At 33.5% G+C, this 23,560-nt stretch overlaps 1 protein-coding gene and 1 pseudogene across 3 annotated transcripts in view; one reads left to right on the top strand and one right to left on the bottom strand.

Annotated features, from left to right (window-relative positions):
* Positions 1-23,560, top strand: part of NBN (nibrin) — a 46,890-nt gene that overhangs the window by 21,429 nt on the left and 1,901 nt on the right. For 2 of the 3 annotated variants that reach the window (XM_037802776.1, XM_037802778.1), the window contains 6 exons: positions 1,306-1,435; positions 2,876-3,145; positions 5,112-5,556; positions 10,161-10,229; positions 11,084-11,236; positions 12,668-12,781. In XM_037802776.1, the coding sequence (XP_037658704.1) occupies positions 1,306-1,435; positions 2,876-3,145; positions 5,112-5,556; positions 10,161-10,229; positions 11,084-11,236; positions 12,668-12,781 (1,181 nt within the window). The remainder of the gene's footprint in view (positions 1-1,305; positions 1,436-2,875; positions 3,146-5,111; positions 5,557-10,160; positions 10,230-11,083; positions 11,237-12,667; positions 12,782-23,560) is intronic. The other variant, XM_037802777.1, reaches the window with a different exon arrangement.
* LOC119509003 lies at positions 22,413-23,090 on the bottom strand (annotated as a pseudogene).

Genomic DNA, 23,560 nt, shown 5'->3' with positions numbered 1-23,560 from the left:
TAACAAATATTTTCTGAGCATTTGTTATATGCTTGTAACTATGCTAAGTGCTTGGAATAGAGGTGAGCAGATAAGGACCAAATCCTTCATGGTATTTTTAGCAAGAACACTGTAAATAATGTAATTGTTAACAAACATTAGTCATTCTGGGTCATTAGATTACATTTATAAATAATTTCTTTTAGTGATTATGTAAACATTCCTAATTATTATTATTTGCAAGCTTCTGTGCAAGCTAAAGTGAATTCTAGGGATATGTATCTTTTAAGGAAACGCCAAGAGTTTTTAAGGTGGTCATATGAGAAAAATAGTAGAAGTGATTTAAGTACCTGAATTTGGAATCAGTAATAAACATTTGTTAAGCATATTCTATGTCATATGGGCCTAACAGAGTGATAATTTAGCCTAGATACTTAAAAATGTCAACTTTTAAAAATTTTCAGTTAACAGTTCAATTCCATTAACTTATTGATATCCACTGTATACCAAACATTGATCTGGGCCCTGGAGACATAGAAATGAACAAGACTCAGGAAATAGGAATTAACTAGTATAATGCTTAATATGTATCAACCATTTTTCTAAGTGCAATCCATGTGTCAATTCATTTTGCTCTCAAAACTGTGAGGAAAACACTAGAATTATCCCCGTTTTACAGAAGAGGAAACTAAGGCATAGAGAGGTTAAATAACTTAAGCAGGGTCACACAGCTAGTGATAAATGTTTTAAAAGAGTGATAACACAGGGTGATAGGGAATCACAAATGAGGAGTACCTAAGGTAATGTAGAGGTTTCAATTAAAGTATCCCGGAAGAGTAGCATTTGAACTAAGTTGCTCTTCTAATAAATAAAATGAAGTAATCATAGTTTTCTGGAGTAACCAAAAATTCATGTCTAAAACTGTTTCAGATGTTTTCAGTTCAAATAGCATATTCCTTCTAAAAATGAAACTTACATTGATTCTGATTTGTGTAGATGGTGGTATAAATATACCTTTTATTGGGGGAAAATATAATTTTTTTTGTCCACTGATTTAAAGCATAATTTGAGAATTTAAGTGGATTTTTTAAAAGTTAAGTTGATATTTATACTTGACCACTAAGGATTTAAGGTAGCTTTAAAATGATTTGGTTTAAATAAGCCCATCAAAATGTCAGTAGGCTGCATGTAAGCTGTTTCATTAATACTGACTGTAAAGAAGCATGTCCCATATTATCTAGTTAATTCCTTTAAGATGGCACAGTCTAACAATTTTAAGTTACCAAATGTCCATCTTGTGTGTTTATTTTCACTGTTGATTTACAGGATTAAAGCCAACAACTCCAGGGCCAAGCCTTTCCCAAGACTTGTCAGTTGGTGAAAAACTAATGCCAACTGCCCCTGTGAATACCACAACATATGTAGCTGACACAGAGTCAGAGCAAGCAGATACATGGTAATGTTTCTTGTTAACAAATTGTTATTATTATTCTGTCAGTAAATTAATCGTGCATCCAAGAAGTAAACTCAGTACCTTCATCAGTTCATCTCTTGGGAAATAAAGCATTGGAAAGTGGGATGCCCAGGAAAATAATATCTTAGGACAAGAGTCAGCAAACTTTCTGTAAAGGAATAAACAGTAAATATTTTCTGCATTGCATGCCATTAGTCTCTGTCACAGCTACTTAACTCTGTGCTATCATAGTGTGAAAGCAGCCACAGACAGTACATAAACGAATGAATGTAACTGTGTTCCAATAACACTTTATTTACAAAAATAGGTATAGGCTAGATTCAGCCTGCAGGCCATCCATGGTTTCCAAACCTCTATCTCAGGATAAAGTTGAGGGTTTTTTGTTCCATGCAAATGTATACAGAAACTATAATGAATTCTACGACTTCATGACTGGTGAAATAAGTTTGAAATAAATGTATTTGTATAGTATGATGTTGACTCTATTTGACTATTATCTATAATTTTGGAGATACTATATATATGTCTATCTGGCTGTCTTGAGTAGATAATATTCATGATAGTTTTTAAGTGCTTCTCTATTTAAAGAGAGTTATTTTAGGCGGAGGAGGTAGCTTTTTTGTATTCTAAATAGAAAATTTTGTATTTTCTAGTTAAGATGGTGTACTGTATTTTAAATAGTCCATAATAAGTTGTTTATATTGAAGAATACCTATAATATCACTATACTAGACCATATTTATTTTAATTTTTGCTACGCCTATGTTTGATATTGAGGCCAGATTTTACTTTTTTTAAGAGAAAGTGTTACTGTAAAGTCACTTGAATGACACCAATAAGAACAAGCTTATAATCAAAAGTAGTTAACTGTTCAGCCATAGGTTATAGAACTATATTTATGTTTAAAATATTTTTCTAGTAAGCTAGAGTTCTACTCTATTCTAGAGACTGCCATCTGGATAGAATCTAATTGTTATCAGTTCATCCAGAGTGATCTAAATACCCCATTATATACAATACTGAAATAATAGGAGATTATTGTCCTGGTTTTCCATTTTTTTTAAATTATACTACTTTTGCATGGAAAATAATTAAAAACTTATGAAGAGAACAATAATTGCCTACTTTTATCTCCTAGATTAATTTATAATAGGATGCTAGGTTGACATTCCATGTGTGTTTGGCAGATATTTTTAGCAGAACATGGCTAACAATATTTGCTATGGGAGATGAAGAACAGTAAGGAACATCCTTCTCATGGAGCTACTTCCTTGGGATGGTAAAATATATTCAGTGAATTATTGTCTAAAGATAATTATTGTCTAAAGCTATATTGCATTTAAACTATTAAAGCACTTTGTTTCTAGATAAAAGGTCTTGTAACCGTGATTGTTTAATATATGTTCTTTTCTTTTGCTGCAGTATGGATTTGAGTGAAATGCCAAAAGAAATGAAAATTTCCAGAACAAAACAAAAGTTCAGGATGCTTTCACAAGAAACATCCACTATAAGGGAACTCCCTAAAACAAGCTGTAATGATAATAATATAGTGCCAGATACTCTGGTTAGAATGAAAATTCCAAACTATCAGCTTTCACCAACTAAATTCCAAGGTGTAAGTAAAAGTAGAAATAGGGCTTCTCAGCAAACCAACTCCATCACAAACTACTTTCAGCCATCTATCAAAAAAAGGTATTTTTTAATAATACATTTAATAATTCTGGAAAAATATGTCTGAAAAATGTTAATATTTTTAATATTATTATTTTAGTTTTATTAGTGTTACTAATTGGTATTACTATTATTTGGTATTACTGTTTAGTATCATTAGTAGTATTTTTGATAATATTAGTACTAGTGTCTCCAAAAAAATAGTATTTCTTAATACTATTGTAGAATGATATTATCTTTAGTATGTTCTGCTTTTGAAGTTTGTTTCTGTGGAAAGCTGCGGCTCTTTGACTTCATTCTTCAGAATGTCCTAATGACTGTTAATAAAGTCTTTAGAGATATTCTCCCTCATCTTTCTTCCTCTATACCTTAACCTATCTGTTGCTTCATTTGCTGTACTTCTCTTCCATTTATTTCTTTCCTTCTTGAAGAAGGGCTTTTCCACACCTGAGTTCCAAAATGGCCTTTCTGCATGTTCCCCTTGATCATTTGTCTTCCCTCCTCTAGGACAATGCTCCATCAATTATTTTCTCAATTTCTAACATATTTAGTATCTTCTCCTAGATTCTTTTCTTCTGTTTTCAATTGCTGAATCTCTTCTTTATTTTTTTTTAAACCTTCCCTTAACCTGGTTTTTTTTCTTTGATTTTTCTTTCTTTGCAGTCACTGTTAAACTTCCTCCTCCCCCCAAAAAATTGTTATCACTTCCATCTGTGTATGAACTATTTCTTAAGAGCAGTATTTCATCTTGAAATGGCATCCTTAAAATTGACCGTTGACAAAATTGCCAACCCTAATGGCCTTTTGGTAACATTCAGTTCTTGAAACTTTGTCCTTGTTGCCTCTTTTCTTGGCTTTTGCAAGAGTGTCCTGTACTGCTTCTTCTGCCTCTCTTCTTCCCTTTGTCCCCTTTAAGAACTTCATTTCCTCCTCCTACTGCTCTTTATACTCTTAATACACTATAAACCTTGAAGGTTTCATGACCTTATTACAGATGATCGACATATTTGCCCCTACCTTCTCATTTAAGCTTCACTTCTACTTTCCCCAGGGATTTCCTGCCACTGTTCCATGTAGTCAGCCTAAAACCTCTTCTTCCCTCTCACTGAATGTGTGTGTTTTTTGTTAGTGGTTCACCTTTTCATAATCTTTGACTTTATCCTCTGATTCCTCAGAGCAATAGTGTTGATTCTTATTTTCACTATCTTATAAATCCCTCCCTTTCCATCTGTTTGGGTTGGAAACAGATGACTCAAACTCTGGCCACTTAAATTATTACAGAAGCCTCCTGATTGTCTGTCCAGTACCCTGACATTAGATTGGTATTTTTAAAATTTCACTTTGATTGTTCCACTCTAGCATAAATCCAGTAAACTCCTGAAGAGCAAAGACTCAGGTCTTTGTGTCCTCTATGGCATGTAGTACAATTTGCATAAAATAAAATAAGTGTTCAGTATTTATTCAATGGGTAATACAGTGTTGTATGAAAAGCTTTTAGTCATATATTCACTTGTTATTTACAGTGCATTATCCGTACCATATTCTGGACTTAGCCACTCTGATTTGTTATCTTGAATCCAGCTCTCATTAACCTATTAGGTTATATTCCCAGGGTAATTTTTCCCTGACCTTGAGTTCCCTACATTATAAAGTAATGTCTCATAGAAATAGGTCCTTTGTATTTTTATATTTTTCTATCTTTTCCTCCACAATGATTTATCAACTACTACTACTTCGGTAGACAGGATAGATAACCTCCATATTGTTTTAGCTGTAGGGTGGATTATTCCTATTAAAACAGTGCAGTGTATGCCAATTATGTACTGCTTTTAAATGTTTGTTGAATTCCAGTGATATTGTTAATCAAGAAAATCTAGAGTACATTGTGAATTAACTGGGGAAGGGACAACTATTGCCAAACTAAAAAATTACTTAGCTGTGTTCATTTTCTGTTTTTTGTTTTCTTCTCTCCTTTGTTAAAACTAAGGGAAAGGGATGAAGAAAATCAAGAACTGTCTTCATCCAAATCAGCAAGAATAGAAATGTCGTGTTCTCTTTTAGAACAAACAGAACCTGCTGCACTCTCGATGTGGAAAAATAAAGAACAGTATCCACCTCAGAATGAACCTCTGGACGAAAAATCAGAAAACTTATTTACAGATGTAGATTTAAAATCTAATGTGAAAAATTCTGCCAATGAATCTCTTTCCACAGAAAAGCTAATATCAAAAAAAAGAAAAGAAGTTGATGATTTGGCTATAGAAGATGAAGTATTAGAACAGTTATTCAAGAATACAAAACCAGAATCAGGAATTGAAATGAGAGTTCAAAAACAAGAGGAATGTGTCAATATTAAAAAAAAGCCAAGGTTCATTATAGAAACAAATGGCACTTTTAATGATGAAGCAGTACCAGAACATAATAAAATATCTGTAAGTAACATATTTAATGAAAAGTATTGCAAATAGAAACTTAGAATAATAAAAAGTGTTTAGATTTTGTATTGGTGGTATTAGCATGCATCCATCCAATTAAGGAAAAAAATTAATGTCTTCAGCAGGCAGTATTAAGTATGTGTTGATTGACAAGGTAAAAGTTAAACAGTGATTCTTCAACAATATAAAATAAATGAAAACAAATAAAACTGTTTTATATGATTGTATTAACAAATTTCCAGATTAGGCTACTATTATATCAGACATTTGGCCATGATGGTAAGTATAGAAGATGGCTTAATAGAGTAAACAGGCATAGAAAAATGAAGTTACTAAACCCAAACCAAACTGTCTACTAAATATGTGTTTAAGATAAAATACATATACCATTATTAGGAATTTTCATTTTAATTTTGGTCTTTAATGTCTTACCCTGTTTTCATGAAAGTTGATAATTTATCTTACCCACTTTGGTCTAAGAAAACTCGTCAGATATTTCCTCTTTTATGTAAAAGTAAGGTGACCTACTCTCTGTAGACAGGTAGCTCATTAAGTAAAAGCACAGAATTTAATATTCTGATCTCCCACATGGGTCAGTTAGTTCCACTCTGTGTTCATAGTCATGGCATCCCCTCCTATTAACAGTTACAAGTTAAGGACAGGACAAAGTGAAAGGTTAAAAATTAAGTAATTGGAAGGTATAATCAACTTGATAAATATTTGTTGCGAACCTATGTGTATTAAGTACTATAAAATCTATAACCATTATTAAAAAATATATATATATATGCCCTATTTGACTTAAATAGATTTGGCATCTCACACAGGAGGTGTATCCTCATTATTTTTTATTGCTTGCAAGTGAATCTTAAACACACTTCTGTGGACTAGCTGCATTGGAATCATCCATTGAGCTTTTTTTAAAAAATGAGGATTTCCAGGCCCAAACCCCAGAGATCCTGTTCAGCACATCTGAATTTCTACCCAGTAAAAGTTTCCTTGTTGTCTTACTTAAGAATTCCTTTTTGACTTCTTTTAAAACTAAAAACATTGGCAAATAAGATGGGGTTTTTTGTGTGTTTTTTTTCCTGTAAAAGGTAAAAAGAGGTAACCCAAAGCTGCTTTGGCAGTTCTACAGTCTTATCAATATCCTAGGTGTCTGTCACTCTGCTTTAGGAGATGGCACCTCCAGCCATCAATTCCCTTTCCTTGGAGGAAGAAGAGGGTGAGAAGGGACTGGGTAAAGGGCCGAGTTCCTTCCCACTTTCTAAGATGCTTTCTCAGGAACCTCATTTAATAACTTTCGCATATATCCCATTGGCCTGAATTTGATCATGGGCTACCCCATCCCCTAACCCCCGACCCTCAGTCTGCAAGAGATGCTGGGAAATGTATTTTAAACTGGGCACATTACTATCCCTAACAAAATTAGTTACATTAAGGAAGAAAGAGAATGGATATTGAATAGGCAACTAGAAATCTGATTTCAGTTTGCAGTTAGTTTGAACTCCTGAGACAGAGTACCCAGTATTATCAAGGATTTGAGATTAGCTATCATTTTACAGAAAAGATTAATTGAACCAAGTGATTTATATATCCTGTGACTTCTCTAACAACTTCCACTATATTAGAGAGCTAAATAAGTTAGTTTAATGTAACATTTGGTGAAATCCAAGGGATGATTTGCTAAATTTAATAAATTTACATCTCTTTATAGAGATATAATTATTCTTCTTGTGTTATGAATTCACATTGTCCCCTTCACTCCAAACTGTTCCAGTAGCTGTGTTCAGGCTACTTACTATTTTAAGTGTGTAGTCTTTAGAAAGTTAAGCCCTATGTATATATTATTTTGGCCACATCTTTGAAAACCTGTTTCCCTTGTGGTATCCTTTCCTCCTGTATTTATTTCTGATTTTTGTTGATATGTTTTTATTTTATTTCTCTAATAATCTTGTCTGATTACTTACTTTATCCTTCTTTTATAGATTTTTTTTTTCTCTTTTCCTTAAATTCTATTGTAGATTGGTTCACTGCTTACTGTAACCAGTACTTGTTTAGAAATGGTCATGGTTTTAGTTAGTCACAGAACTCTTTGGTCCATCCTATATGACTGCTAATTAATCTTCCTAAATCCTTACTTCCACAGCACATTTTCCCAGAACTCATGTCATCCAAGGAACTGGGTGATAGAACCAGGCTAGGAAAGACAAGAGCTGAGTACTATGTGCCAGTGACATAGGAGCCATTAGATTATCTTTTATAGACCAGAAAAGACCTTTCATTTAATATCCAAGTTATGTAATGGTATAAAGGAATATAATTATTTTATTTTGCTTGATGATTCTTTAGCATGGTTTCTATTATCTTTATTTTGCTATTTCAGCATTCATGACAATCTAAATTAAAAAAAATGCATTACAAATTAAACAGGCTATAGTAGGCTTTGGACAGTGAATAGTATTTGATTGTGATGTACTTTAGGATATAGTAAAATTTAAATCACTGTATTCCAGTATTATGTTTTTAGTAAGAAGACTAGTTACAAAAGTGTTTTTTCTTTCAATGGGAATTTTGTCCTTACTTTCAATTTCTCAGTCTCCATACAATACCAACATGGCTCAGCATCCTTGTTAACATTCCTCTCCTTAACAGCATGTGCATGCTATATGTACAAAATATCTCTTACTCAACTCTTAAGGTTTCTCCTCTAATAACTAAAGCATGTTCTAGTGCCCCATTGTAATAGCTACCACTTCTTGGATGCTATCATTTTATATAATAGCAACCTTGCAAAGAAGTAGCACTATTCCCATTATTATATGAGGAAACTGACAGTGGGAGATGTTAAGTAACTTGCCAAGGTTGCTAGGTATCAACAACTGGGACAAAAACACAGGTCTTCTGTGCTGTTTATGTAGTAGAGAATTCTGAGTTCCTTCTCTCTCGACTTCTGTCAGCTTTCTCAAAATGTCATTCATTCATGTGTTCAGTTATTCCAGGCATTGGGCTTGCTAAAATCAAAGGCAGTCTGAGAAGATAAGTTTGATAAGACCTTTAGGAGGTAGAATACCTAGAACTTGGTGATTGATTCAGTACAGGAAATGAGAGAACAAAGGGTATGGGATAGTTCCCAAGCTTTTAATTCTCTAAGATAGGAAATACTTGAGAAGTGCAGGATGGGAAGGAGGCAAGGGTGATGGAACTGTATAAAATATCTGATTGTGATGACGACTTCCTGTGGATAGTGTATATGAAAAGTACTCCGTTTAAGTAGGCTTGGAATATTAATTTTTAATCTTAGATAAACCTGAAAAAATTCTCTTTAGTCCCTAAGCAAGCACAAATGTCTTTCTGCCTTTTCTTTCCAGCTTTTTTCTTTTTTAACTTCTGTGAATTTTTATTGCTGTATTGTTGAAAAATTTGATGTAAGATGGTATTTCTCCCAATACCTCCAAGGGGCTGTAGTTTTTACTGGAAGTATAGAAGGCCATCTATATAATACTGTTTTGGATAGAACATGGTCTGGATATATGACTATGAAGTATAATATGGTTGAATACAAGGCAGTTTCTAGTTTTATTGTAGACAAATATCTTGAACAGTTGTAGTAACTCTTATTTCTTTTCCCTTGAATTAAGCATGAAGATTTGATCCTATATGTAAATTTAGATAGAACCCTTTTAGAATATTTGTTTTCCTTTTTGATTATAAAAGGTATACATGATCATACAGAAATTTGGAAATTTTCATTAAAAAACACACCAACAGTTAGTTGATGTGATAATTCTACTTCTACTTCTATAGATAACCATAATTAATATTTTATTTTCTTTTTAAAATTTTAATTTGTATTGTTAATGCTATTTTTTATTTACTTATATTATGATCATTTTCCCATATTGTTACGTATCCTTTAAATTTATGACTTATGTGAATTTAGATTGCTTCCAATTCTTTGCTCTTATAAATTATACTATAGTGTCTCTTTCTGCATACATTTTTATTCTTATATCTGATATATTTTTTTCTTTATAAATTGTTACCATATTAATTTATTTTACTACATTTATTGACACCTCAGTAAGAGCCACCTTATCACTGCTGGTTATTTTAATGACAAAGCAACAGCATGCAGTCTTAAAAATTCCTACAAAATAGAGCCAACAACAATGCCCTTGTATGCCCCATTCACTGTGGGGAACATAAGAAACATGTGTTGCCCCACATTGTCTAGACGTGTATCCCTCTGCTCGGTTCGTGCTTTAACTGTTAGAAACAAAGAACAACACTTCATTTTTAACGTATTGAGCCTCTATTAGTGGGAATTCATGAAATAGAAATGAATAACCCTGTATTACTATATTCCTTTGAGACTGATAATTAGGGTGATCACTTGGTTGGCACATATCTATTTTCTTTAAGTTGTAAAAATAGAGAGCCTTCTAACATTATTTGATTATGCTGCCCCTATAGAGCCTGATTTGTTCTTTAGGAAAGATACTGGATAGTCAAATCAATGGATCAAAGACTGTCAATATTTCTAAGGTTTTCAGAAAGGTACCAAAATATACTATGAACAATATTTTTTATTTTTTTAGCAGGAAGATGAAATTGGCAAGAAATGTGAGCTCAAGAAAGAATCTCTATGGTCAACAAAAGAACTGTCTGTGAGGAAATTTTTATTTATTTTATTTAATTTTTATAACAATTTGATTATGGGCCTTCATCTCAACAATTTCTGTAGATTTACATTTTTAGGATTAACTGTATCTCTTTCTATAGTTTTGGTCTATTTAATGACCGTACCTCCTCTGGAAATGGATAGATCATCTTATAACCATGATAGAGTAAAAGGAGTGTGTAGAGAAGCCTGGGTTTAAGTCCCTGCTTTGTTACTTACTCTATGGATTATGTGATGTTGAACAAGTCATTTTTACATTTATGAACCTCAAGTCCTTTGTTTTTAAAACGAGGTTGATACTTTTCTAACAGAGTTGTTTATCAAGTAGAGTAATGGATGTGAAATATTTGTGAACTCTAAAGCAGAGTAAAGAAGTATTAGGCTATTTTGGCTATTGTTATTTTCCTAGAGGTTTTGGTTAAATTCTGTCACTATGAAATGAACTTTTTTTTTTTTTTTTTGACTTTTCCTTTCTTTCTTCTTTCTCTGACAGCTTTATCATAAACCTGTTAATAACCTTGAGCAGCTGTAGAAATGTTAGAAACTAGAAAATTAATAGTAGATGGCATAAAGCAATAAATCTCATCCAGCAATTGAATGATAACAGGAAGGAATCTTCAGACTGATTTATTAACTATTTAGATAAATCTTAACTTATTAGGTTCTTATCTGGAATAGAAAATATCACTTGTCTGTTAAAGAGGTAGTTTGTTCAAAATTAATGATTCACTTTTGGAGGTATAAAAAATAATTAAAAATACAAACTATTGAGAATCCAAGAAAGCTTAAGTATAGTGGATGACCTATCCATCTTTTCTATCCATTTTTACCCTATTTAAGAATGATGAACTTCAGGGTGATGGTGAGATGCTTCCAAGGAAAGTATTACTGACAGAATTTAGATCGCTAGTAGTTAATAACTCTACCTCCAGAAATCCAGCCATCATAAATGATGATTATGGTCAGCTAAAGAATTTCAAGAAATTCAAAAAGGTAGGTATTTCTTTAACTGTATCACAAGAGGTCAGTGTTTGAAATGTTTTTAGAAATACTATTAATACTTAGTAGTTACAAAAGCCATTTATGTTGAAAGCTGATGATATTTCTTCTGTTTAAAACGGTTAAAAAATTACACTAAGAAAGACATGAACTGATAGTTCATGAGCATATTGAACCCCCAGAATGATACAAACTTCATTAAACCCATTGAAGGGTGCTTTTCACCTGGTTTTCCCCACCTTAAGCACCAGATTTTCAGCTGTAATGATGGGGTCCCCCCAGTTCTAATATTGATTTGTAAACTACCTGAGGGGTTTCTTTCTTCAAGACTTTATGAAGATAGCAAATTTGTTGAAAAGAACTGAGCACATCCAATAATAAAAACTGTAGGCTTTTTTTTTTTTTACTACACACGTATAAATAAAACAAAATATAAATGTATACACTGAGCATTGTCATTAGATCTGAGTTCTTCAGTATGGTTAAAAGAATGGTTCTGATCCAGTCTGTATTCTTTTGTTTATCCTTTTGTGATATATTCTGGGATATCTGCTTCTTGTATCAGGCCTACTACTAAGTGATAGTAGGCATAAACATTTTCAGTTATTGTTTGTTTATGCATTTGATCAGAGTACAGCAATGATTTAAAAAATGATTTCTGTGGAAGACTGCTTTTCTCTATAACATGACCCATATGGTTTTGCTGTATTAAGAAGTGTTGTAGCTTTCTCTCTCTGATGTGGGCTTTTGCTCTTAACATTTTCTCAGTTAAATTAGTTTTCTGTCTACTACGAGTGTCTAAAGAGTTCTGATCTTGATTTGACAGGAAGAATTTCTTCTACTTAATGTAGAAGATGAAAATATCTCCCACTTACATATGGCATCAGCATACCTTTTGTTTAACACCATTTATTCTTTCCTACCCCATAGCTGACACATGATTAGCTGGGGGTTCTTATAGCATGGTTACTTCAGGTTCAATATTGTGTTACAAAATCTTATTGTTTCTTGCTAGAGATTTATAAACTGGAAAGTTTTGAAAAGATTTACATTTTAATGAATACTAGGAAGCCTTAAACTTTGAATCTCTAAAACAAAATAGAATGCTTTAAATTATAGGATGTGTGTTCACACTGAGTTGCTTTAATTGTGGGTGATAAGCTAAGGCCATTTTTTGGATAAAAACTCCAAAGTGAAAACTTAATTCTTTCTAGTACATAAGTCCCAGTGGCATATCTAAATGTAGTATAGCTAAAGTTAGAAAAGATAAGGGCAATAAACAGGTGGGCTAGCAACTCAGTTAAACTCATTTTCATCTATAGGATATAATCATCTTTGACACTTATGTATGGTTCAGTCTCTGCTTTTTAAAAATTGGTCATTTATATTAATATGTTTAACCTCTTTACTTTTATTATTTAACAGGTCACATTTCCTGGAGCTGGAAAACTTCCACACATCATAGGTGGATCAGATCTAATAGCTCATCATGCTCGAAAGAATACAGAATTAGAAGAGTGGTTAAGGCAGGAAATGGAGGTTAGTAGGAAGTGAGGCTCAGAAACTTGTTTGATTTGCATTTTGATCCCTTGTGATTTTCTTAGAGCAAATTATTATTAAAACCAAACTTAAGATAAATGACCTAAGATCATTCAAGAAAATTCCTGAGTTACAGAGCATTAAAATTAATTGGTACCATTCTGTAATACCTCTTTAAGGGAACTCTTGATTTATTTTGTTAATCAATATATATAACTAAATGATTGAGTTAAGTTTACCTCCTGATACAAAGGAAAAATAAAAACTTTAACTACAATAATTGAAAAGGAAAGAAAAGGATAACAGTTAAAAGATGGGCATGCAGTTATATGAAGGACAATACAGATATATGAGTGAAACAGTATATAAATAGACTGGGCTGTCTAAAACTGGGAAATGTCTTTCAAAAATTCCTCAGATTTCTCAGTCATAATTTTCTTGAATATGTTTTTTCCTGTGTTCTCTAGTATCTCCTTCTGGAACTTGAATTTGACAAGTTAAACCTCTCTTTCTCCTCCATGTGTCTTAACTGCTCTTCTATAAATTTCATCTCTTTGTTTTTCTGGATTGTATTCTTGGTAATTTCTTCAGATTTTCTTCTAGTTTACTACTTCTGTTTTCAACCCTGCCTAATTGTTTGATATTCCATCCATCCATTGAGTTTTAAATTCAATCCTGTTATAGTGTTTTATTTCTAGAAGTCTGTTTTGTTTTGTATCTTCTTGTTTGAACATTTCTTGATGGTTTTTAAGTTCCTCTTTTATGTCTTTAGACATATTAAAGTTACTTTTTTAAATTTGCCTAATAATGCCTGTATTAGTTTCCTAAGGCTACCGTACCACAAACTGGGTGGCTTAAAAACAACAGAAACTTCTCTCATAATTCTGGAGGCTGGAAGTCCAAAATCAAGATGTTATTAGCACTGTGCTCCGTCTTAAGGTTCTATAGAAGAACACTTTGTTACCCCTTCCAGTTTCTGGTGATCCCAGGTATTCTTTGGCTTGTGACAGTATAACTTCAGTCTCTGCCTCCATCTTCATGTGGCCTTCTTCTGTGTGTGTATCTGTGTGTTCTCTTCTTACAAGCACACCAGTCGTTGGATTGAGGTCCCCCTCCCTCCAATCCAGTACAATTTCATCTTAATTACTTCTGTAAAAATCCTGTCTCCAACTAAGTTCACATCCTGAGGTTTCAGGTGGACATAAGTTGGTGAGGGGTATGGGACTATACAGCCTACTCCAATATCAAAACCTAAAGTCTTTGTAGATTTGTTTCTACTAATTCTATTCTATGGTGCCTTGTTTCCAAGTATATATTTTCGATTTTTGAATATTAAGCTGTTTATTTTCCTTGGAACTTGATCTCTTAATTCCTTGAGTCCTAAGTTCAAGTTTAATTCCTCCAGAAAAGATGAATTTTTAGCTACCAGTCTTATTCCACCAGCATGAGACTTTAAATGAAATTCTCTGCTTTGGATTTTTTTGGATCATGGGTAGTTGGTATGCATTTGGACCGTAAGCCTGAATGAAAGCCAGCTTGTGGGTATATACTTCAAGTGAGATTTTTATTTCTTTCCTTCACTCAGTGCCAGGGTCAAGACAGGCAAGTTTATTTGCTATATCCTTCTGCATTGTAGGGTTTATTTCTCTATTAGCCTTTGGTGTTGGGGTCTTAGATTCCCCATCTTGTGTTTTCTTTTCATATCACTCACACTCCATGTAAACATCAAAACAGAGCCCAGGTTCTCCATGTTTGCAGATATCCACAGTGCAAAAGCTGGCTTTGGTTACCACTTGCTAGCCTTTCAGGATTCCTTATTTTGTGTTATTGTGGATTTAGTGTATTCTTCAGCAGTTCATTTAAAAAGAATTTTCTTTTAATCAAGAAGTAGGTTTGTTAAGAAGATCACTCACGTTTTTTATAGTCAAAAAACAGAAGAATGGAAGTCTCATCCTTCTTTACTTTTTTTAAAGAATAATTAGCTTTATTGTTTGATAAATGTGCATTCCAAATAATTATGGCAAAAAAAAAAAAGTTTAAAAATATATCCTACAGCCCATAAATGACCAGTTATACCATTCAGTGAATAACATTCTAGATTTCTCTTTATTGAGAAGGGGTAAAAGGCAGGGACAGAGTGGACAGAGTGGGAAGGGAAGGAAAGTCAATAATAATCAGAATATTATTGTATTGTGATTTTTTAATCACAGTGGAGTGTTGATTATTCTCCATTAGTTTTTCCTGTAACAGTAGATGTAATTCGTTATTTCTTGGAACTTTTCTACTATTGCATCTTTAAAAACCATTTTTTATATTTGCTGGCTCTCTACATGTAGTTAAGAACTAACTATACTTATGTTGGATCTTCTCTGCCTTCTGCATCTATTTCTTCTGCATTCACTGTAGTTTTCTTAAGCCCTTTCACTAGTCAAAAATTCAAATTTCAGTTGTGTCTGTTCTATTCCTCATCAGCTACGTGACCTTGGGCAGATTACCTAACTTCTTTATACCTCTGTTTCCTTTTGTTCAGAATGGGAAAAATAATATCATCTCTATTTTATAGGATTATTGTGAGGATTAAATAAGATAATGCTTATAAAGCCTTTATAATACTCAATGCTGTCTAACGCTACTATTTTAAATTTATTTAAATCTGAAATGATGTTATTATGGTTCTTAGTTTGTTTACCTGGCATTCATTCCCTTTTCACTTCATTGTACTGTGGTTTTTTTAAATCATCTAACCTTTTTGTTCCATTACTTTCACATTCTTATTAATTTTATTCATGTTTTATTCTTTGGGTTATTAGTTCTTGCATACAGATTTCTTCATCTTTCTTTTTGTATGTTCTGTTCCAATGTCTCCCCTTTGTGTTTTTATTTTTGGTTGGTTGGTTGGTTGTTTTTGCTTTAGTATGTAGAGTAGCTTTGCTGTTTTCTTTCATCTTGCAGCTATTTAAAGTGGGATGCCCTGTCGAGACATTGTGTTGCTGTATCAAGCATCTAATACCAATTTATGCAGAGATTAGGTTTTAAAGCAAGTATGTGAGGCAATAATTGAGTATACTCAAAACTATTTTTAATCCTCTTTGCTTGCCCATAAAGAACAGAATTACCCTGTGCCTTACAGTCAGCTTGGAAACATGCTTAAAGCAGCAAAGGTGCATTGCATGTTCCATCTAGTTTCTGTGGCCTGAAGACATTGAATCGGGAAATGAAAGGGTCATCTGGAGCTATGTGCAGTTTTTATTGAAAAGCCTGGCTAGCTCTCTCCTGGGATATGACTAAGCTCTTCCAGTACCAGAGAGTATATCCTAACCCTGAAAGACAATAACCCAGCATTTTAGGTTTTTTACCTCAATTTATCCTGGATTCCCTGGAGCCTTTGCTTTTGGTCACCGTCAGTCCCACTTACTCTGCTCCCTGCCACATTAGTCCCTTCCCAGCAGCCTGTTAGCAGTTGTTTTCTCTTCCCTGCTCAGGCTGATTTTTTCCCAAATTTGGGGTATTAGTAAGAATTCTCAGGTCTTGGTCAGTTCTGCAGCACCTTTTAACAGGTAGTGGCAGTATTAAGAATGATAGTCATATCAAATCTTTTGGTTCTTTACACAAACACCTTTTTTAAAAAACTTTTTATTTTGAAATATTTTCAAACTTACAGGACAGTTACAGAGATAATACAAATCCTATAAATGGTGTGGGACTATTTGAGTTTACTCTGTTGGAGTTTGTTGAGCATGTTGGATATGTATATTGATGTCTTTTGTAAAATGTGGGAAGTTTCCAGCCACTATTTCTTTGAATATTGTCTCTACCCCCTTCTCTCTTTCTTCTCCTTCTGGGATTCTCACAGTGCATATGTTGGTATTCTTGATGGTATCCCACAGGTTCCTCAGGCTCTGTTCACTTTTCTTAATTCTTTTTTCACCTCAGACTAAATGATTTTGATTGTTTTATCTTCAAGTTCACTGATCTTTTCTTCTGCCAGCTCCAATCTGCTTTTGAACCCTTGTAGGTAATTTTTAATTTCTGTTACTATGTTCTTCAGCTCTGTTTGGTTCCTTTTCATAATTTCCATCTCTCTATTGATATCCTCTTTGTGTTCATCTCACATTTTCCTGATTTCCTTTAGTTCATTGTCCATATTTTCCTTTAGCTCTTTAAGAATATTTAAGACTATTTTTTTGAAAGTCTGTGTCTGGTATGTCTCAGGTCTGATCCTCCTCTTTGGTGATTTTTAATGCTTTAATCTTCTTTGCTTGGGCCATCACTTCCTGTTTCTTTGTATGTTTTATAATCTTTTGTTGAAATCTGGACATTTTGATATCTTAATGTGTTATCACTGGAATTTAGATACTGGGGCATCTGTTCTTTCAACTTGTATCTGTTTATTGTTGTGATAGAGCTTTCCTTGAATGCCAGGAGCTAACTAAAAAAAATAATTATAGTAAAAAAGAAGGAAAAAAAGAAAACACCTTTCTAAGTCTTTGCAGATTGACCTGTGGGAGGGCTCTCCTTCAGGGCTTATCCATACAATGAATTTGGAGACTTCCCTAATCCTTTTTGTGCATGCTTCTTGTCTTGGGTATGGTCTTACGGCCCTAGGAATTCCCCAGTTTACACCATTCTGAATGTCCCTTCTTCCTTTTCCTCACTGTCCTGGATGTATGTCCTATAGCCAGCAATCCCTTGCTCCAGGCAGCCACTTGCTTGTCTCCCACAGCATTCTGTAGAAGAGATTCATGTGTTGCCTTCTATACACAAGGCAAGTTTTGGGACAGTGAGTCCCTCAGGCCACCACCAGAGAGACTGGGCCAGACATACATGCTCCCAAGATGTGCAGGAGGGTTACTCGGCTCCCTCCATACCAGAACCAAGGATCTGCACTGGGAGCACCCGCTGGCTCCACACTGAGCTGGTGAAGGGTGGGGGAGGGCCAGCCAGGGCGCCATGAAATTCTACTGCTTTTAGGTAGCCTTTTTCTTGGTTCGGCCCTGTTATTGCAGTTCTTTAACTGTTTTCTAGAGCATTGTGAAAGATGTTCCTGCCAGTTCTGGCTGGGATGTTCAAAACTTCTGTGGGGAAACAAGAGTTCTAAGAATCTCACTCCACCATCTTGATCAAGGCAGGGCTCAGTTTTGCACAGCCACCTTTTTGAACTCTGTGGCATGGGGTTATACTTTGATTAATTACAACTGTTGGGTTTTGTTTGTTTTTTGATGAGGGAGAGATGGAGAGAATTATGATCAACTACTAGGTTTTTGTTGTTGTTGTTGATTTTTGGAGTTAGGAGAGAGCAAGCCTGTGTTCTGGATTTATTCCTCCAAATCTTTTTGTTGGAAGAATTTTAAATGCTCATGGTAGGATTTATTCTTGAAGATAATAGACTTGGCTTTCTTCTGCTGCATGGCTGCTGCTTATATACATAAAAGTACTGCCACTGCTGTATTGATACCCCATTTCCCTAGGTTTGCCCCAGCCACACTTCTTCTATATTCCCTGCCTTTTGTTCCTTTTCAACCCTTCTTTGTCTGCTTCTATGGACCAGTCTGTTCTTATAATCACTTGATCAGTTTCTTAAATATCCTTATATTAGGACATTTTCATTCTTTGAATCAAACATGGCAATTCTTTAAAGTCTGCCCAACCCAATTTGAATTTTGAAAGATTATTTGTTAGTGCTTCTACCAAACCCCTTAAAAATGCCAGTAAATGAGGATTTCTATTTCTTAATACCACTTAATGTGGTATCTTACTAAATATATGAAACAAAACTGATTGTTCCTCACTGATTTTCTTTCCTCTGCTATAATTTTAAAATCAGTGTCCCCTGCTAGGAAGCCTCTAACAATATATAGGATAATGATGCCAGCAACTGTGTTTTGACAATTGCTTTATGAATCTGCTTTCCCATTTACATTTTGTTATATCTATTAGGAAATGTAAAAAGAAAAGATTTCATTTCATTTTGACTTCTCACTATGTAAACATAAAATCATTCTAAGATTGAATCTGTGTAAGGCACTGTTTTAGGCCCTTTCCAAAGACTCAGAAGCAGGGTGGCAGACTAGGAGATGGTGCTCATATTCATGTAGACCTGGGTCAGATCCCAGCTCTTCTATCTGAGAGCCTTTTGATTTTCTATGAGTTACTAAACCTCTCTAAGGCTCTGTTCCCTCATTGGTTAAAACTGGGATGATAGTGTAATTGTAGGTAGTGGCGTTACTTGAAGATTAAATGAGATCTTTTGTAAAGAGTTTAAGATAGTATTTGGTACATAGTAAGTACACAAATATAAATATTAACAGTAAAAATAAATAGTATCTGAATACAAGGAACTTAACAGTCTTTTAGTGAGAATATGATAAGTAAATTAGAAATAATTATAATAGAAGGTAGAAAGTAAAACATATCCTAGGAATTCTGCAGCTGAAGTTTTGTGGGAGTTCTTCATAGCAGACATTATTATTTTTTAGAAAACTCATAAACATACAATTATTCAGGAAATACAATTATCAAAGTCCTTGATATGTCAATGATCTTTCCCCATAAAATATTCACATGTATTCTCTTAAATCTACTCCAAGTCATGCAGACATTCTTTTCAGGGAAGTCATAACCATTTCTTCTATTAAATGCTGTGGCATCCATTTTAATTGTAAACAAAGTATTTGGGCAAAATGACTTAAAAATTTAAAGGAGAAGGAAAATTATTTTTTAAAAAGCACATCTGAATCATCAAACCCCAAAGAATTAGGCCACTATACTCTAGTATTACACCATCAGATGCAATGGCCATATAAGAAAGTAGATAATTACCAATGATACTATTTCTAATGTCTGCATTTTTAAACATGCTTTTATATATTTATTTTTGTAAGTTTTAAAGGTGAGGGGAGCAGAAGGGTGCCAGACATTAAGATTTTACATTTAATCCATTGGCAGATTTTCTTTTAAAATAAAAAATTAAGGTAGACTGTAATTATTCCCAGGTGAGGAATATCTGTACCTTTTAATCCTAAAAAAATTACTAAGTAATATAATCATTCATTACATAGCTGCAATTTGAATTACTCTAATACTTCCAAACAGAGTCCAGTGTAATTAGAATATTTTATAAAGGGGGAAACTAGAGGTTTTCAACCCTACATATCCATTAGAACCACCTGGAAAGACTAATAAAAATAAATGTCAGGGCTCTACTCCGAGATATTTTCATTTAGTTGGTGTGGGATGGGACCCAGGTATCAATAATTTTTAACGCTCTGCAGGGTATTCTATTATGTATCCAAGTTTGAAAACCACTGAGTCACCTCATTTTGAAATATCAAAAAAAATAAAAGAAAGTTGAGAAGGGGGGACAATTTATATTTGTAACTTTATAAATCAAACACCTATTATATACTTACTATATGCCTAGTTATGTTCATGAATCATCCATTTCTAAGACCAAAACTGCCTTCATTTTCCCCTATACTAGACCACTACTGTATATCTTTGCCACTGAATAACTGAATTTTTCTATAATCAAGACTTAAAATTCTGAGATACACTATGAAAACTGCATTAATGAAAAGTACTGCTACTCATGCTCAACAATAGCAAGTAAAACTACTGTATTTGGCTCCTTTAAGCTATCCTAATTTCAAGAACTATAAATAGGGGCCAAACTACACAAAGAACAGATTGTGGATTACTATAGAAGGAAAAAAAATAACTTACTCAATTTACTAAATTTCAACACCAAAAAAAGATTTAACTTGGCTGAAAGTTCTGAAACTGCTGAGATACTGAACCAGGAAACTATAATTTATAATGAAATGTTGACATGCCCTTAAAAACTACTGCAGCTGTAGCTATACTAAATAAGATTTCTTCAGGGCTTCATTACCCTGTAATGCAAGAATACAAGCATTACAATAATATTACTGTTTTTATATGCACCAATATATAGAAATCTTAATATATAGAAATCTTAATATATAGAAATCTCTGTAACAAATACCTTTAATAATTTTACAATTAAATAAAATAAGTCCATAATTCTACTTTGGTCTCAACATTTTAAAAACATCAATTAATTTTGAAAATATACGATTTACAACATGATCCTATCAATAACAAGCACATTTTTTAGTGGACTAAAGATGTATTCAACCATGCAATCCAGTGTTCAGTGCCTAAATGATAAATAACAATGCTGACAGACTTCTTACTCTGAAAATCTCTGAAAACTGGAATAATCTTTTAAGACTCATGGTGCTCACAAACATGCAGAAAAGGTGTACATTTCTAGTCTTCCTGAAGGAATGTTACAAAATGCCCACTTTTTATGAAGGATAGATAATTATGTCAAATTCCATTTTCCCTTATCTTCCAATCCATTATCTTCTTTTCAGGATCTGTCAGTTGTTAATTTTTTTTTTTTTAATGTACAAATTCTCCTATAAGTTCTGAAAGATCTGACTAAAAATGAACCTCAACTCTAATTTCAGCCTTGAAAAAGGAGTTCAGTCACAGTCATACACCTGCCTTTCGGTAAAACAGTGATATCCAGTGGACAAGTGAAATAACGAAACCTTTCAAAATTCCCTTCATAATTTGAATTGTAAACAAAGATCACATTCTCTAAATCCAGTATTTTTAATATAAATTAGTTCCTGCACATTTTGACAAGGAGTCTGCAGATTCTTATGAATATGTCCCCCTCATACTTTCTGTACATCTTGAATATGTCCTTCTCTCTTCTTCCTATTTAAAAGCGCACATTTAAATTGGACTGGTAAAGAGTGTGTAACTCCCAAGGCTAGTGAAGTTAAAGGTATAACCTTTGCTTCTGGTATTTCCCACTACAAACTAACTGGCTCATCTCTAGGAATGAAAGAAATAAAATGTAAGAAATATATTTAAATAAAAATAAACAGCATTAAAAAAATTGTAAAAGATGAAATTTGAACCTGTTTTTTGCACTTGTAATTTATGATATATTATTGAATATAAATAGATAGAAAAGGATGTAATCAGGAACGCTAACAATCAAATTACATCTTCTTACATCACTGCTCAAATATTATGAAAGGACACATTTTAGCAATGATTGTTCAGTGTTTAAAAACTTACTTTTATAAATCAGTACAAATGAATATTCATTATACATTATGTTTAAATAAAAGTAAAGAACTTCCACTGTGCTTAGTTATGATTTATCATTCATTAGATATATTACATGCTTTGAAAAGTACAAAATGCAGCAGTGATGTTAACATTGACAGTGTAATAACTGAGACTGTATTGTTAATTTCTCAGAGAACTGTAAAGAAATCTTACAGGTAAAAAAAATACAGAATAAGCAAAAAAAGGAATTGGAGAATTGTTATTTTTAAATAAGCAGCCAAATGAAGAAAACTTTTTTTAAAAGAGATTGAGTGTAAAAGTATATTTTAATATTAAAAAAGCATTTTTAAAAATCTATAACAATTTTATGGCAAAATCTACTTTTGAAAAAGTCCTGTAAAAACAGCAGGACAGAATTGCTTTCATCACCTTTTACTTAATCTTGTCAGAAAAAAGTTTTTTATCTCTGGAGCCATACATGATGTTAAAATATGTATTTATAAAATAGCAAGGAGAATTTCATGAGAAGTTTTTGTTTTTTACAATTATTGACATTGCGGCCCAGTAGGTCACAAGTAAACCTTCTCTAGCTAAAAGCAAAATGGAATATAAAGTTTTGAACTGCATTATGTCTGTTGCCTGCGTTTTGCTGATCTCATTTTTTCAAATCATGACTCCATTTCTTCTAAGACTTTGGGTGTATATTGTAACTACTAATTTAACCTTTACAGCTTTTTCATGATGTTCTCCTTCAGTGCTCACTCCGTTAACAGAAAAGGAGTTGGTCTCATCATTTGAGGCCCCATGTCTATCAGCAATACCACCTGGAATTATTCGAGCTATATAGATTGAAAAGTTTTGTTCTTCCCCTCTCATAATATTGAATCCAAGGCCCTCTTCTGTTTTTGGTAGCTCAACCACTGGAGGCTGAGAATGTCCTTCACTGGCAGCAAATGCAGCAACTGTAGCCTTTGCAGTTGCATTAGCTCTCACTTCAGGACTGCTACTGATGTCCACCGTTTCATAGACGTGTTCATATCCCTCTTACAGCATTGCAGAACTCACTTTGAAGGACTCTTTGTAAAGCCTGAAGTTTTTGTGGTGGTACTTCTCCACTCCTTTGTAGTTTTTCCAACAATTCAATTGCTCTACGTGTATCTCTCTCCAGCCACACAGGTTCCCCCAGCGCCACCATCTTCTCGTTTTGTCCGCAGACCCACAGGAAATCGCAGACATTATTTTTAAATGAAGGGAATCAGAAAGTCTTCGTTAAAGAAGTGAAGAACATATTCTTTGACACATAGTAGATGCTAGGTAATTATTGAATGAATGCGCTTTGAAAGACAGATGAAGGAAGAGGAGAAAAAAGGAAGTAACATTCTGGACAGAGGGAGAAGCATGATAAAAAGCAGAGAGGGTTTCAGGATATTTATTAGGAGGGGATTCTTTTTGTTTGTTTTGTCTTTTGCTTTTTGTGTGTGATTTGATTTTAACTGGAAAATAGGGTCCATGAAGAGGAGGGTGAAGGGTGATTGGGAAAATAGAGGGGAGCCAATTATGAAGAACCTTGCACACTTTAAGGGTCAGACTTCAAGAGCTTGTGTTTTCTTTGGTGGGTGGGGGAAGTCATTGAAGGGTTTTTCAAATGCAGATTCTTGGAGTTGC

Source organism: Choloepus didactylus, chromosome 14 (genome assembly GCF_015220235.1).
Source record: "Choloepus didactylus isolate mChoDid1 chromosome 14, mChoDid1.pri, whole genome shotgun sequence".
Taxonomy (NCBI): Eukaryota; Metazoa; Chordata; class Mammalia; order Pilosa; family Megalonychidae; genus Choloepus; species Choloepus didactylus.
The sequence above is the reverse complement of the archived record's forward strand: the minus strand, read 5'-3'. Positions and strand labels throughout refer to the sequence as shown.